At 47.1% G+C, this 16137-nt stretch overlaps 1 protein-coding gene across 2 annotated transcripts in view; it reads left to right on the top strand.

Annotated features, from left to right (window-relative positions):
- The window catches only part of ANTXR1 (ANTXR cell adhesion molecule 1), a 221640-nt gene that overhangs the window by 125958 nt on the left and 79545 nt on the right, over positions 1 to 16137 (top strand). For both annotated transcript variants that reach the window (XM_047744854.1, XM_047744855.1), the window contains exon 13: positions 10899 to 10994. In XM_047744854.1, coding sequence (XP_047600810.1) covers positions 10899 to 10994 — 96 coding nt within the window. The remainder of the gene's footprint in view (positions 1 to 10898; positions 10995 to 16137) is intronic.

Raw genomic sequence — 16137 nt, 5'->3', positions numbered from 1 at the left:
ACCTCCCAGGTAGCAGAAATGAATCATAATGTTTGATTGTGTTTTACCAACATTAATGTTTGCTCACCTTTGATGAGGGCGATTAAATTTGCCATTGGAAAACCCACATGGGTTTCCCTTTCCTTGACACTGGTATGGACATCTGAGGGCATGTGGGTCTCCAAAATACCTACCCTAGGACCACCCACGCACCCTGTAGATCCAGCCACAGTTAGCAGGAGACTGTTTACAGGAGTCAAATTTACTCGCCTAGACCAGGCCCAGGCACATCAACAGGAACATGACAGAAGCAAGAGGGGACAGAAAGGGAAATCGCATCTACTGAAGGATGGCCATACACCAGGATCTTTACATTTCTTATCTCATTAAGGATCAAATCAATCCTGGGAAGCAGAGTTATCTCAACTTCATAGATGTACAGAAAAGGAAGTTTAAGAGAATTTGAACAACTTATCTAAAGTCTACATATTAATATTTTAAAGTCTACATGTTAATTAGTGGAAAAATTAGGATTTAAATATCTTTCCCTGATTCCAAAGTCCACGCTTTTTGCAGTGAGGTTAGTGAGCTGTTTCCAGCGATGGGGCCTTGGAGGAAGAGGTAAACAGCCTAGGTGACATTGACTCCAGTGCCACCTGCTAGCTGTGGAAGGATTAGCCTGCTCAATACTGATTTATCTCCACCTAATACATACTTGAGGGATAAGTCTTTTTATGTTTGAAACACTGTACTATGTCTCCATGTTACAAAGATGGGTAGTCAGACTTGTGTCCTCTAGGGGCTTACAGTTCAGTGAGAGAGACACGCCACGTAATGATATAATTTCTGTAATGTACAGTAAATGCTAAGGTAGACATATAAAATGAGAGCACAAACTCAGAGTTCATTGGTAGTGTTTTCTTGTCCAAATTCCCCACTCAACTGCAAGGTTTGTGATCCACCTTTTCTGCCAGGGCTTATAGAGGCCCTAGCACATAGTAGATGTCCAGTTAGTAGGCAAGGTAAGAATGAATCAGCTGTTGCCTGAGCTAAGACTTGAAAGATGAGAAACAGCTACCCAAGCAATGAAAGGATGAAAGGGTGTTTCAGGGAAAAGAACACAAGAGAACACTATAGCGAGGTGAGCACAAAGCGTAAGGAGGGAGGTGGAGAGGAAAGGAGGTTGGAGAAATAAAAGAGAGGCATCGCTGTGAAGGGCCTTGAGCCAAGGACGCATTATGGATTCTGGGGCTTTGATGGATGCCCTGAAATTGTCATCAAAATTTGTGAGCTGGAGCGTAAAAGTAAATTTGTACTTGTATATTTTTCTGAGCAAAGGGGTGTGTCACTTTCGTCAAATTTTCAAATGTTACAAAATCGTGCAGGCAGTGAGGAGCTGTTAGCACTATCCGAACAACATTTTAGATGGATGACTCTGGATGCTGCTGTAGAGGATGGAATTTGGGGTGGCAAGATAGTGGTGGAGAAACCAGTGAAGAGAGAGCTGCCACTGTCCAGGAGAGAAATAACAAGGTTCTAGCCCTAATCCGCGGTGTGGAGGAGGAGACAGAGACAGATCCAAGAAGAGGTTAGGTTGGTATATAGTGCGATTGAATGAAGAGAGGAGATCAAGCAGGCTTGAAGGGGAGAATAATGAGCTCAGTTTGAACCGTTGACTCAGAGGCATCAGTAGGAACCTCCAGACAGTTGAATGACCCTGACTGCAAGGACCTGAAGGACCCTAAAGGAAAGATCTAGGCTAGAGATAAAGATGGCAGCCATCAGTATGGAGTTGAGAGTTTAAACTCTGACAGGAAATGATACAGCCCATGGAGAGTAGCACAAAGACACCGAGAGTTCATCCACGGGTTGCACGACATTGTAGGTATACTGAATTGTACACCCTGAAAAATGGTTGAAATGGCACCTTTTATTTGTGTATTTTTACCATAATTTTTTGAAGTGAATTTAAAAAGCAGACATGCTTCAAGCAAAATAAAAAACTATACACCTTTTCAAAAACAAACAAACAAAAAATAGACCCACGATCCATACAGATATTTAAAGGACAGGGACCAGCCCAGGAGGAAGGTGGATAAGGGGTCATCAGAGAGGAGGAAAGAGGCTCAGGAGAGTCCAGTACTCGTCACTGAAGCAGGCAGACTAGAATTCCAATAAAATTAAAGGCGGGTTGGGTGGAGAAGTTAGATAATTGCTGAAGTTGCTTCCAGAAATAATAGTCAGAATATATAAGCGATGAGGAAAAGAGAGAGAGAGAATCTTGGTCTCTGGGGCTTGGTCATCCAGAACGTCTCAACAGCAATAAAATGACTAAAATCTCTTCTTACAAAAGAAAACCTGCCCGTGTCCCGCTAGTTTTGTCTGGGCAGGAAACAGAGCTCAACCCAGCTGCTGAGCATCGTTCTGAATTCCACTTCAGAGTCCTGGAATGTGACACCTCCCAAGTGGCAACCTGTGCCCTGGAAGGGAGGAACACAGCCTAGAGCTGAGGGGGCCGCGACACAGGGTCAGGGCCCCTCCTCGCCTCCACGGGGTCTCTCCGAAGAAGACAAGTCTCTTGATTTCTGCACATTTCCCTCTCCCCCACATGGCCTCCTTGGGACTTAGAACCAGCTGGCTGTCATGAGAGCACAAGGTCATAGACCAGAGCTGCCCCTGGAAAAAGTGTCGCTTTCCCTCGAGGGCTTCAAACACAACCGCACTCAGTAGCAGAGAGGGAGGGCCAAGGGTCACGGTGGAGGGGGGAGGTGCAGAGGGGGCACCAGGCAGCCTCACGCCATAGCAAACCCACCTTGCCGCATCCTGGCATGCCCCGTGGCCTCATCGGTCACCAACTGAATCCAGGGAAACCTCTTCACCAGCTTTTAAGAAGCTTGAACAGATCACCAGCTTTTTTTTTTTTTTTTTTTTTTTTGCCATATTTTTGGCAGAGTCTGGCTAATAAACCTGCTAATTCATTCTTTCACATTAAATGTGGAAAAGCTGGCCTTGTCTAACCATGTGAAAGGATCTGATATATTCAGTAATTCAGTGTTAATACTCTGGACCTACAAAACCTGGCGAAGATCACAGAGCGACAGCAAACGCACCCACTCCGTCAGCTAGGGCTCTCAGAACCCCTTGGTTAATAATAACCCCTTGTGCTGTTGTCAGACCCCATTGTCACCATTGCCACGGCCCCTCCTGGGTGATGTGGAAAGAAGAGATGTTGGAGGGGCTGTTCTGGTAGAGGCATAAAGCATAGGATGCTTTCTTTATAAGTCTCACCGAAACGAGATGCCCCCAAAATGATATGTGAACCTCACTACTGCCTCTATTATTGTAGGCTAGAGATGGCTGAGTGTGACAGCAAATGGGCTGGAAACTGAAGTCCAGAATTAAATAGGTTTACCAGTCTCGTTGTGGGCACGGCGCCCATCCAGGGAAGACTTAGAGCCAGTAGCAGAGCTCCCGGGCAGCCGAGATTTGGGCTGCAAGGTTGCTTACTTGAATGGGTCCCTCCTAGCCCTCCTAAGTTCCTGGGAGGGGCCCTCATAATTTTGCATTTGTATTTTTATGTTCTTTCTTTGAAAGGGCCCCCCCCCCAAATTGTATAGGCATAGGCCTCCTGACAACACCAGCTTTGTATGGCAGAAGAGGAGAGAAGGTCCTGTCAGGGATGGCTCACTTATAAGTTCAGTGGGAGCCAGGCTCCCTGTGGGATGTTCCTTGGGAACAGTGTGCTCTAGGAGGGACGGGGAGAATGGATCGCATCATGCTTGGTTCACTCTGGCCTTCTACGTTGAATGAGTAAAGGGGAAGAGAAGGTCTGCACACACAGGATACCCTCGACACCTTGACATGGAAGGATACACAGGAGTAGGGAAGAATGCTTGCTTCTTAAGCAAGACACTTTACTGGCTACATAATGAGCCATTCGGGACATGGGGCAGAATCCCAGTCCAAACCCAAGAGCAAGATGCGGGATAGCACAGTTTATTTAAGCTGAGCTTCCCCCAATCTCCCACTGATTCCTTTCAGTGTAATCCTCCTCTCTTTACCATGACAACCCCTAAAACAAAACAGAAAGGAGGAGCAGTGCTGGTGGCTCTACTGTCCCCAAGGCTGCCTCTCTCTCTTTCATCACAGTACAAATGGGCCCCTGACAAGATCTCTCCTCCTCATGTCCTGCATCAGAATTCCAAAATTACCTACAACCTACCAAGTAAGAGATGCTTTCATTCATCAAGTTTCCAAGCCCGTGTCCTTGAAAACAGTGCCTCCTTGTCTTGAAAGAGAGGCCCTCCTTTGGTGGGCTGGGACCAGAAGGAATTAAAGAAAGCTAGGAGGCGGCCTTCAGGGATGGTCACTAAAAACCATAACCTGACCAGAGGGAGGGAGCAGGGCTGAGCATGAAACTATTCACCGAAGGAAACAGATGATTACCACCCCTCCACACCCCCACCCTGCAAATGGAAGAGACCCCCACCTCATTCTGCTCGCCTTCCCACCTGTCTTGCAGCTCCAGTCCCATGTCCCAGAGTCCAGTCCCCCACCTCCTGCCAAATATTTTTCTAATTAAAGAGCCATGTTGGTTTTTTTAAAACTTTCTTTTCACATTTTAAGTAAAATGAGAACTGAACTCGCATTGATATTTAGGCTGTCCGAAAAATAACACTGGTAGGAATCAGTTTCTGGCTATTTATCTGCTGCTTTTTTCCCCTCTGAAATCTTTTGGAGGTTTCTGGAAAATTACACACAGAGTCTGAAAGTTTGCTAAGCAAGTCAGCTTCTGCTCTCACTTTGGCTCATAAAATCAGGTTCCCCACCTCAGGCTTCCCTTCCCCACTGAGGACTCGCAGAGAGCTTGGAGGATTCATCTGCATCAGCCTGGAGGCTGGTACCTGCTGGAATTATGAGCTCTCAGAAGCCACCTTGCCCCCTCTCATCCCCGAGCTGTCCACGACAGAGCCTGCTCTGGCACGATTCTATACCAACTGACTTAAATGGCCCCACTCAGCCCTGTGGTGTGAGCAGGTAGGCCTGGGGGTCTCTTCGGTCCTGGCCACCCTTTGCCCTGGTGAAGACAGACAGCAGAGACTGAGCCCACACACCCGTCCTAAGTCAGGCTGAGGACAACAGTCAGCCCGTGACCTTTCTGGAATTTTCCCGCAATAAGCTTTGGGGAATAGGCCAGCAGACAGTGAGCTGGGACCCAGGAGGGCAAGTTGGTAGCCAGAGCCCAAGGAGTCAAGGCAGTTGGTACCAGAGTAAACAAACGGAGCCAGGTTGTTGGGCACTAGGTCACACAGTGTGGGCTCTAGAACATTCCATGTGCTTCCCAGCCAATGGCAGAGCCTGCTCCTTAGCACCCAATAGGGGTTTTCATTTGGGGACTTGGTAAAGTTGCAAAAGAACTGGTTTAGAATAAGTGACTAATTTCATGAAGTAAATACCATTTACTAAACAGTGCAGATATGTATGTATTTGTAAACTACATACTGAGACATTTTCAAAAGGTTACGTGGGGCCATCCTTGCATGAGTTGTCAATCCCACTTTGCAAGGGTATTGATTGAAACTCCAAGCCACGACAATAAGGGGAAGATGGGCTCTGCTGTTGGTTCTCGTCCCCTTCTGACTTCACTCTGAAACACAGTTTCACCCGTGTGGCACGTTGACCCACACTGGGCCACATGAGAGAAGCTCCCACTGGAGCAGAGGCAGCCATTCCAAATATGACTCCATCTCTCCATCTTCTCACACAGCTGCTTAAGGCTTAGCCTTTAAAGTGCGGGTAGTTCTTAAGTGAATTTTTTTTAAGATTTTATTTATTTATTTTAGAGAGAGACAGGATGAGCAGGAGGGGCAGAAAGAGAGAAAGAGAGAGAGAGAGAAAGATTCTCAAGCAGACTCCGCACTGAGTCTGGAGCCTGACCTGGGACTTGATCCCAGGACCCTGAGATCATGACCTGAGCTGAAACCAAGAGTAAGACGCTTAACCGACTGTGGCACCCAGGCACCCCTCTTAAGTGAATTTTTATCAATCTGACATTATATTGTAACAGTTGAGTGGGAGGAGAGTGAGGTTCTAAAATCAGACTATGAAGTCTCAATTCCCGTTTTGCAACATTAAAATTGTAGGCCTCTAAATATATATATATAAGTGGGGCGCCTGGGTGGCTCAGTGGTTAAAGCCTCTGCCTTCGGCTCAGGTCATGATCTCAGGGTCCTGGGATCGAGTCCTGCATCGGGCTCTCTGCTCAGCAGGGAGCCTGCCTCCTCCTCCTGTCTCTCTCTGCCTGCCTCTATGCCTACTTGTGATCTGTCTGTCAAAAAAAAAAAAAAAAAAAAATCTTTAAAAAATTTTTTTTTAAATAAATAAATATATATATATATATATAAGTGTTATGTGAAAGGTCTTGCATAAGTTACATAGCATCACTGAGTTTCCATTTTCCTTCCCTGAAAGACGGGAAGAATGATTCCTAGAAGATTGCTGGAGCAAGGCTCATTTAATTAAATGAGATAATGTATATACAGCACTTTGCATAGCACTAGGAATGTAGATAGCACACAGTAAGGTCAGCGATTTTTAGGTATATTAGTGCTGAACACATCTATGAAAATACAAAAGTTTTGGAAGGGTGACCCTCTAAATCGTCACCCTGGAAGAACGAGACAGCGTTGCTGCAGCCCTCCACCTAAGACTTTGGCCTCCCCTCCCCTCAAGACTTTGACCTCCCCTCCCCTCCCCACCTTTCCCTCCTGGAGTCCATATTCTAGAATGTCTATAGCATTTGCTTCCTAAGAAACAAATCTGAGAACAGTGCCCCCGGGTCCTTGTTGTTTCAAAGAGAAGCCGTGCTCCTCCGCTGGGCTTGCATGGCCTCTGACACTGAGGTCCCCACCACTTTCGCTCCCGCCCCACACCTGCTAAGCAGAAAAGCCAACCTCTCCTCACCCTGCAGGCCCAGAACTCCAGCACCACCTCCTCTCTGGAGTGCTACCTCCCAGGCTCACTTGCTGAGAACAGCAGCTGCCCGTTAAACCTGCGAGGTGAGGAACCGAACAGCCCAGGTTAAATTCTGGTTCCTTCCTGTAACCTTGGGCAAGCTTCTTCACCGGTCCTTGCCTCAGGATTTGTATCTATGAGAGAAATAATATTAAATTCATCTGTTTGTTAATGAAAATTCTATGAAAGCCTGTCAGTACATAGCATAGGGAAAAGCCTGTCAGTACATAGCAAGAACAGTCCTTGGCACATAGTAAGTGTTTATTTAATATATATGAGCTGTTAGCTATACTAATAACAATTATCATCATCGTCATCATCATCTTTATTCCACTAGAATGTAAATTCTTTAAGTGTAGAGACTGACTGTATTGTTCACTACCTGACACATAAAAGGGGCTAAGTAAACAGCTGTTGACTAACACACAGCCCCGCACGTGGTTATTGTTGATAACGGCTTTCCTCAGCAGGCCGTGAGCACCTTGGTTCTGTCTAATCGAACCTGCATCGGTCTGCTCAATGGGCACAAAATAGCTGGTCCATAAACGTTTGATAATGAATATGTGAAGGACCCTCTGGGCTTGCATGTACATGTTCTCTCCCAGGAAAACATTGGCTTCCGGTCTAAGTTTATCCAAAATTCCTGCCCTGTGTTTGATGGTGACTCGTTTGCACTGGGTTTATATGTAATGATTGTGGGGAGCAGGCAATGTTTTGGGGGCCACATCCCAGGCTGTCGTCTTTCAGAGCAGGACACAATCCCGTCAGGAGCTCATGGCCCTGTGTGTTCCCACTCCCCTCATGGCACCTTACCCCTTCCTGAGCCCCATGGCTGTCCCCCTCCTCCCCCAATCTCCTCCCACCCATCTCCTACCCCCATCAGCCCAGGAAAGCTGTGCCTTGTAAGGGGCAGACCCAGCCTGGCTGGAAGAAAGCCAAACATAGGTGTGTCTCAACCCAGGAAGTCTTCCTGGGGCAGAAGCCTCCTCTCTCCCCTTGCAGGCCAGGTCCCTCTCCCTCCCTGCTTCACAGGAAACCTTCTCCTTCCAGAAGGAAGTAAAAACTTCTCTCACAATAGCTGAGCCTTTCTGCTTCAGTTCCTCCATCTGAAGTGAAAAACAAAATCAGGAGCCGGGAGATTGAGCATAATGGGAATAAATGTAGTCTGTAGGTTTCACTAAATTATAACTCAATACTAAAAGACTGCTGTTTTATGAGCCTCTCAGTAACCAAAACTATTTATTATTCTAAGTGCAAGCAGATTTATGGTCTGCAACGCCCACCGTGTTTGCTGTGGTGAGGACGTGGAGGGAGGGTGAGGTACAGTGCAGAGTTTGACATGATAGCTTTTGTGCCGCTGCTGGCCCCGTGTCTGCATGTACCTCAGGTGTCCTTTGTAGCACCTTTGTCAGTGCAGGGGAGCAGCTGAGGTCGAGTGTCTCCATTTGGGGCTGGGCAATGCAGAGACTGAGGGGTTAAGAGTTATCCCTGACTAACAGTAAGTTCGGGAAACACTCATGACTTCTCCACCGAGAGCATCCCTCTCCACCGAAGTTCACACATCAGTGTTGTGGGTCGTCTCTGGCACGGCTGTGTCCCTCCTTCGGAGTCTGTGCTCCGTCCCCACCCACGGCCCAGCCCTGCACCTGCGTTTGTGAGGCTGTGCCTCCCTCAGGGGCACGCTGGCTTCCCCAAGCCTTGGCTGGGTTGGACCAGGGTGATTAGTTCCCTGGCTTTTTGGTCAAAGACATTCCAGGGAGTAAGAGCTACCTTTAAACAGCTTCCAGGAGCCCCTGGCCGAGCACTCAGAGTGGGAGTGAGTCAAGTCCCAGCGCTGCCATTAACTGGCTACACTTCCCCGAGCGACCTCCCAATCTCGATGCTCCTCAGGATGGGCTGGGGGGGTGGGGACAGCTCTAAGAATCTGATCATGTGCTCAGCGGTCTCCCCTGAAGACACAGGTCATGATTATTACGGTGTACTTTGGAGAGGGTCACAAGTTTCCATCCCCTTGAGCCCCTCTGTGTACCCCACAGGTCCACTGGCCCTGTAAGAACCTCTGGGTCAGGCGAACTCGGGACACCAAAGTGGGGAGCCCCAAGGACAGATTTTTAAAGAACAACTTCAGTAATTTATCTTCTTATTACAGATTGTTTTTTTTTTAAGATTTTTTTTTAAAGAAAATTACCGTAAACCCACTACCTGCCAAACCACTGTTAGTATTTTAGTAAATATCCCTCAGTCTTTCTCTCTCACTCCTGACATTTATTAAATCCACTCATTATATCGGGAATGTAATTTAAATATTATTTGAGGGGTGCCTGCGTGCCTCAGTTGGTTAAGCATCTGCCCTCAGCTCAGGTCATGATCCCAGGGTGCTGGGATCGAGCCCCTCACTGGGATCGCTGCTCAGCAGGGAGCCTGCTTCTCCCTCTCCCTCTGCCTGCCGCTCTGCCTACTTGTGCTCTATCAAATAAATAAAAACTTTGGGGTGCCTGGGTGGCTCAGTGGGTTAAAGCCTCTGCCTTCGCCTCAGGTTGTGGTCCCAGGGTCCTGGGATCCAGCCCCGCATAGGGCTCTCTGCTTCCCTTCCTCTCTCTCTGCCTGCCTCTCTGCCGACTTGTGATATCTGTCAATAAATAAATAAATAAAATCTTTTATAAATAAATAAATAAATAAAATCTTTAAAAAAATATTAAGAGGGCACGAATTTCATGGGGCACCAGGTGTTATTCATAAACAATGAATCACTGAACACTACATCAAAAACTAATGACGTGTTGTATGGTGACTAACATAACACAATTTAAAAAAATAATTTAAAAAATTATTTGAAAACAACATCTGCACAGTAACCAATGGCACCATAGTTCTATAATGCATTATTAGCCATTCCTTAATTGAAAACGTTTAGTTGCAAACATACCTGGTAATTTTCGGGGGCTAAAAGTGGAATTTCCAGCTTTGCTGAGAAAGAGTAACATGACAATTAATACCTATGACAATTTGCTCCTCAACCTGCTGCCCCCCCAACCCCCAAGAGTTGTGCCCATTTCCACTCCCAGCAGCTGGCAGCAAGGGCAGGTGGAGGAGACTTAAATCTGCTTCCCAGAGCCCACAGCCCTACAACACCGACTGGGAGCAGGATCTCTGCTAAAAGTTAACATCCATCGCAGGCCACAGCGGCCCATGACTATGCTCAGGACCGGTTTCGGCACTTTCCAAATGGGCAAAATTTGTGTGGGGCGCCTGCGTGGCCCCCAACGTGACAGCCACTTGATCTGAGGGCAGTGTCGACTCAGCCACCGCTCCCCTTTTCTCCCAGGTTCTGTATCAGCTGCTCCCCTCTCCCTCCCTGGAATCCATGGGCAGGCTCTTGACTCTACTTCATGAATGGGTCAGGGCCTCTCCCTGAACGAGTCCATGGGAGCAGGCTGAACCCAACCCGGAGCAGGAGGGTTGTGAGCGCAGCGCAGGGGGGTGGCAGGAATAGCAGGGTCAGGGAGTCGGAGGGTGTCACCAGGCAGAGGGTGACGGTGCCGGAGACGAGGAGCCGTGGAGCCGTCACAGGCCCCCTCAGCGTCCAGTTGCCTGGGCAAGCGCCCAGTCTGGCTCTTGCAGGGTTGGGCCCCCAGCACGTTGTCCCACGGCATGTTGTCCCACGAGAAGAGCAGAGCCTTCTGAAAAGACACATCACGTCTCTCAAGAATTGGCTGCATGGAGCGTGTTGCCCAGAATGCTGGCAGTGTCAGCCACATGTTTGGTGAACCGTGCTCTTCTCTGGGCCTCAAATTGGCATATTGGTGATGGGGAGGGTGGGGAGGGTGGGGAGGGGGAGGCTCCAGTTGTCACTGGTCACACGTGGCCTGCCCCACTGCTGACCGTCTTCTTTCTTGGCCCCACAGTCGGACGGCTCCATCCTGGCCATCGCCCTGCTGATCCTGTTCCTGCTCCTGGCCCTGGCTCTCCTCTGGTGGTTCTGGCCTCTCTGTTGCACCGTGGTGAGTGCCCCAAGCTCATACTCCTCACTTCAGGCCTCTCACAGAAGGTGACGCAAGGTTAATGGGATGGTGAGGCAGAGAAGTTGTCAAAAAAAAAAAAAAGAAAAGAAACCAAAAAAACCCTTTAAAGATTAAGGGAAATTTTGCATTATTTATACAAAGTTGGCATAAGCTGACATTGCTCAGTGGAACCACAAGTCATTAGGAATCAGTATGGATTAGGGAGTGAGATTTAGCCTTTAGGTCGGGCAGCTGAGGGGCCCACAGAATATTGTAAGTGATGAGTGTTATTTGACATGTATCACACACGTGCGTGCACACACATACATGCGTGTTGAGTTGCACAACTGAACTCTTTCAAGGAAGGCCACGCTGGCCTCAGCAGCTGGTCTGCCCAACGGAGAGTGTGCCTGTGGCCTATTTTTAACAAGCATGAGTGGCACTCGCCTTTATTTCATTATTTTTAGCTAACATTTATAGGACACCTCTACCGTGTGCCCAGCACTCGTCTAAGCACTTCAGCTACAAGATCAATAAAAATCTGTCTCCTCCCTCTCATCGCCATCAGGAGTCACCACTTGGCTCTGGCCAATGTCTCCCCAGGGAGCTTCGGGCACCTGCTGCACCCAGAAGAAATGTGCCTCTTTGTCAATTTTCGTTCCCTGGCCGCTAGGCTAGGAAAAGTCCAAACAAAGTCCTATCCAACTGGGGGGAAAAAAAATCACTTTCATGTGCCTACTTCCAGCCCACACCTGCCTGTCTGCAAATCAGAGCATGGGCGGTAAAGCCACAGTGAGTTTGAAGTGACTGCTGTTCTGCTGCCCAGCATCTTCCATTCCCTGTATCTTAGTTCTTCCATGCAGGGTCCCGCAGGGGAGACAGTGAACCTCTCCAGGCAAGAACTTGTCTTCATTTTCTCTCTGAGCATTGAGTCCACAGTGCGAGGGAACTCATGTGCAACTGAGCTCAGTGAGGGCCAGAAGCTCCTAGAGCACTGGTTAAGAAAAGGTGGGGAGAGGGCTTCCAGTGATATTTCGAAGAGGTGGCAAAGGAAGGAGATGAGAAGCTTGACCAGGAGTGGATCCCTGTGGCAGGGATTTCTGGAAAGAAAAGAGGCTCTTGCACCAGCAGAGGCCCTGGGTGTTGAAGGGAAGGGACGACCTGCAGTGGATTAGAACATGTGGGGGGCAGGGGTGGGGTACCCAGGACAGGCACAAGCCTCGGATCAGCTAGTGCAAGCCAGACCGGACCAATTCACCCAGACTCCACACGCATTCTTCCGATAGTAGCCCCAAAAGTTAAATAGTGTTTTCAGTACTTAAGGCTGCACAACCATTTTGAGGGTTAAAAAAGAACATGAGTCAGCCAAGGTGTTTTCCATGATGATTCAGAAACAAGCACATTTTCAAGTCTGAAATTCTGAGTGGAGAGGCAGTGGGAGGGGACCAACAAACCTTTGCAGCTAGCTCTTAAAGAAAGGGGTGGCCAGGGGTGGTGGTAATGGTGGCGACTGGCTGGCTGTGAACAACAGGGTTCCTATTGTAGCAGGTGTCACCCCAGTCCCCTTCATTCTCAAAAATACCTAATCCTCGGTAAGGACAGCTAGGAATGGTAGTACAGCTAGCAGTGCTCCATCACGTACTAGCTATGTGATCTTGGGCAAGTTACCTAACCTCTCTGTACTTCAGTTTCCTCAGTTGTATAATGAGGAGCATAAGAGCACTGGCCTCATGGGTAGATGGCGAAGCTTGAAAGAGTTCATGGATATACTGCTTAGAGCAGTACCCTGCATCCAGAAAATGCTGTGCAGTGTTAGCAATATTAAAGAACATTTACTCCGGGCGCCTGGGTGGCTCAGTGGGTTAAAGCCTCTGCCTTCGGCTCAGGTCATGATCCCAGGGTCCTGTGATCGAGCCCTGCGTCGGGCTTTCTGCTCATGGGGGAGCCTGCTTCCTCCTCTCTCTCTGCCTGCCTCTCTGCCTACTTGTGATCCCTGTCTGTCAAATAAATAAATAAAATCTTTAAAGAACATTCACTATAATAGGGATGTAATCCTGTATTTCCATAGCATTCCATTTGTATTGGTGGAAAATGTCTCTTCTTTCTAGTTTTATTGAGATATGATTGACATACAAGTTTTTGTCTAAGTTTAGACAAACTTTGTCTATGTTTAAGGTATACAACATAATGATTTGACACATGTATCTATTGCAAAATGTTTACATAATAAGTTTGATTAACATCCAGCATCTCAGAGTTAAAAATTTTTTTCCTTGTGATAAGAACTTTTAAGATTTACTCTCTTAGCAGTTCTTAGCAACTATCAAATATACCATATAGTATTCTTAATAATGGTCACCCTCCTGTCTAGTAACATCTCCCTTCACCCAATCCCCCTCCTCCCACACTTCCAGTCCCACCTCTGGCAACCACAAATATGATCTGTTTCTAGGAGTTAGGTTTTTTCCCTTAAGATTTTATTTATTTATTTGACAGAGAGAGAGGGAACACAAGCAAGGGGAGTGGGAGAGGGAGAAGCAGGTTTCCCACTGAGCAGGGAGCCCAGTGCAGGGCACGATCCCAGGACCCCAGGATCATGACCTGAGCCAAAGGCAGAGGCTTAAACGACTGAGCCACCCAGGTGCCCCGGTTTTTTTGTTTGTTAGTTTTTGTTTTTTTTAGATTTCATATGTAAGTGACATCACAGTACTTGTCTTTCTTCATTTGACTTAATTTGCTTAGCATAATGCCTTAGGGTGTGTCCAGATTGTTGCGAATGGCAGGAGTGCCTTCTTTTCATGGCTGAATAATATTCCATTGTATATGGGTACTACAGTTTCTTTATCCATTCCTCTATTGCTGGACACTCGGGTTGTTTCCATGTCTTAGTTATTGTGAGCAATTTTGCAATGAACATGCAGGGGCAGAGGCTTCTTTAGGATCATGATTTTATTTCATTTGAATATCTACCCAGAAGTGGGACTGCTGGATCATATGGTAGTTCTATTTTTAATTTTTCATGGAACCTCCGTGCTCCAATTTACATTCCCACCATCAGTGCAGAAGGGTTCCCTTTACTCCACATCCTCGCCAGTGTCTGTTATCTTTTGTCTTTTGATGATAACCGACCCTTCTAACTGATGTGAGGTGATATTTCATTGCGGTTTTAATTTCCAGGGAAATGTCTCTGAACTAATGTCTTTCATTACTGGAAGCAGTGTCACCCAAGGCCAGATTGTTTTGCAACATTCAAAATATTTTTCAATGAATTTATCTGCTCAAGTCCATGTTGTTTTGGAAGGTGGCCAAAATGTGTTAGTGTGATCTGATTTTGTAAGTCCCAAAGGATTTCTTTACAAGGGAAGATCTTGGAGATTAATTTTCCTGTTTATGATGTCTATAAAAACTGCCCTCATCCCCATTTCTGAAAGCTGGCCAGAGCTCTAATGCTTGGTATGCCCCCAAAAACTACTTGTTGACCACTGGCTTTCTTGAAGAGTGATGATGTCTGAGGAGACAGGACAAAGTCATGTGTTTTCTAAAGGGAGTACACAGGAAGGACGGCAAACATCACCTCCCCGCCCGCCCCCTGCCCCTATCCCAGGATCCTGGTTCCAAGGATGCAGGACATTTCTCTCCCTTGAGGGACAGCACCCCTACCCAAGTTTCTGGGACTGGCAGAGGACATCCTCAGGAGTGATGGTCCTGAAACCTTCTTCTGTTATTCCCCCTGCCCTGCCGCAAGTGTAGGAGATGCCCCATGACCTGGTACTAAAGCTACATTGTGATGATGGGAAACAGCCAGGGAGCAGCAGGGTCTCAGGAAAAGTAGAGTACAAGAGGCTTGTCTTTGCTGCAAAGTTTTCTCCAGGAGTGATGTACAAAATATTTAACAACCGAATAAGGCACCCCAACTGAGCCAGATATTAACCCTTTAGTGGCTGGCTATGAGGCAGGGGTTGGGGGGTCAGTCCACAAAATCCTGGGGTAGAAGGGCAAGTTGCTATTTGCTAATCATAAAAAGCATTTTAAAACATAATAACCAGCATGACCAGACCAGACATAGTATTTACTATCAGGCCTGCCCGCTGCCTCAGCATCCTTTCTTCCTGCTGGCCCTGTCTGGAAGAAGACATGTGAAAAGTGACCAGTGCTCCTCGTTGCATTTTGCCTTTCCTACCCCACTCCCATCTGGGCTCTTAACTTCCAGCTAGATGGAACCTGGGGTAACTTACTGCCCACACTGCAGAGTAGAATCTATCAGTCATGATTGATGCAGAGAGAGAGAAGTCATTGGCCAGATCCAGGATCAAAACCTTTTAGTGTTCCCCAGCCTGGCTCTCAGGATCCCTGGGTAAAATTTTTGTTTCTAAGATTCCTACATGTATTCACGGGCACAAAAATACCCACACTGAGGGAGAGCCAGGCACCGGCCTGTGCATGCCAGACTTATTTGCATTTTTGGGAAAAGGGAAATCAAGGGTCAGTATTTTACCAGAAAGAAAGAAAGCCCTGTCTCAGTCCCATAAGGGGCATCATGATACCCCGTAAGTCGTGCACTGGCTTTTCCATCTACTCATAAGTTTGGTCCAGTATTATTGAAATCTCTCAACTGAACTCAAAAAAGAAGATTAGGAAATGAAAATAAGAAGAGGATCATGGGGGAAAAAAAGAGGTGAAATATATTAGAAGAGTAAATTTTTTGAATGGTTTGAATGTGTAGAGAGAAAAGGCAACAATGAATCAGTGATAGCACTAAACTATCCTAGAAAATGCAGGCAGTCCTGCATTTCATAAATTGCATGGATAGTACATGTAATGTTGTATATGTATCAAACTGCATAACAGGGCGCCTGGGTGGCTCAGTGGGTTAAGCCGCTGCCTTCGGCTCAGGTCATGATCTCAGGGTCCTGGGATCGAGTCCCACATCGGGCTCTCTGCTCGGCAGGGAGCCTGCTTCCCTCTCTCTCTCTCTCTCTGCCTGCCTCTCTGTCTACTTGTGATCTCTCTCTGTCAAATAAATAAATAAAATCTTTAAAAAAAAAAACTGCATAACAAAAGACATTTATATCCACTTCTTAAATAAAATCATAGAAATGTGCCCTTGTTTTGGGGAGGTTAGTAGTGTAACAAGAACTCCAAG

This window comes from Lutra lutra, chromosome 9 (genome assembly GCF_902655055.1).
Source record: "Lutra lutra chromosome 9, mLutLut1.2, whole genome shotgun sequence".
Lineage (NCBI taxonomy): Eukaryota > Metazoa > Chordata > Mammalia > Carnivora > Mustelidae > Lutra > Lutra lutra.
Note: the sequence above shows the minus strand (reverse complement) of the source record. Positions and strands in the feature narration are given on the sequence as shown.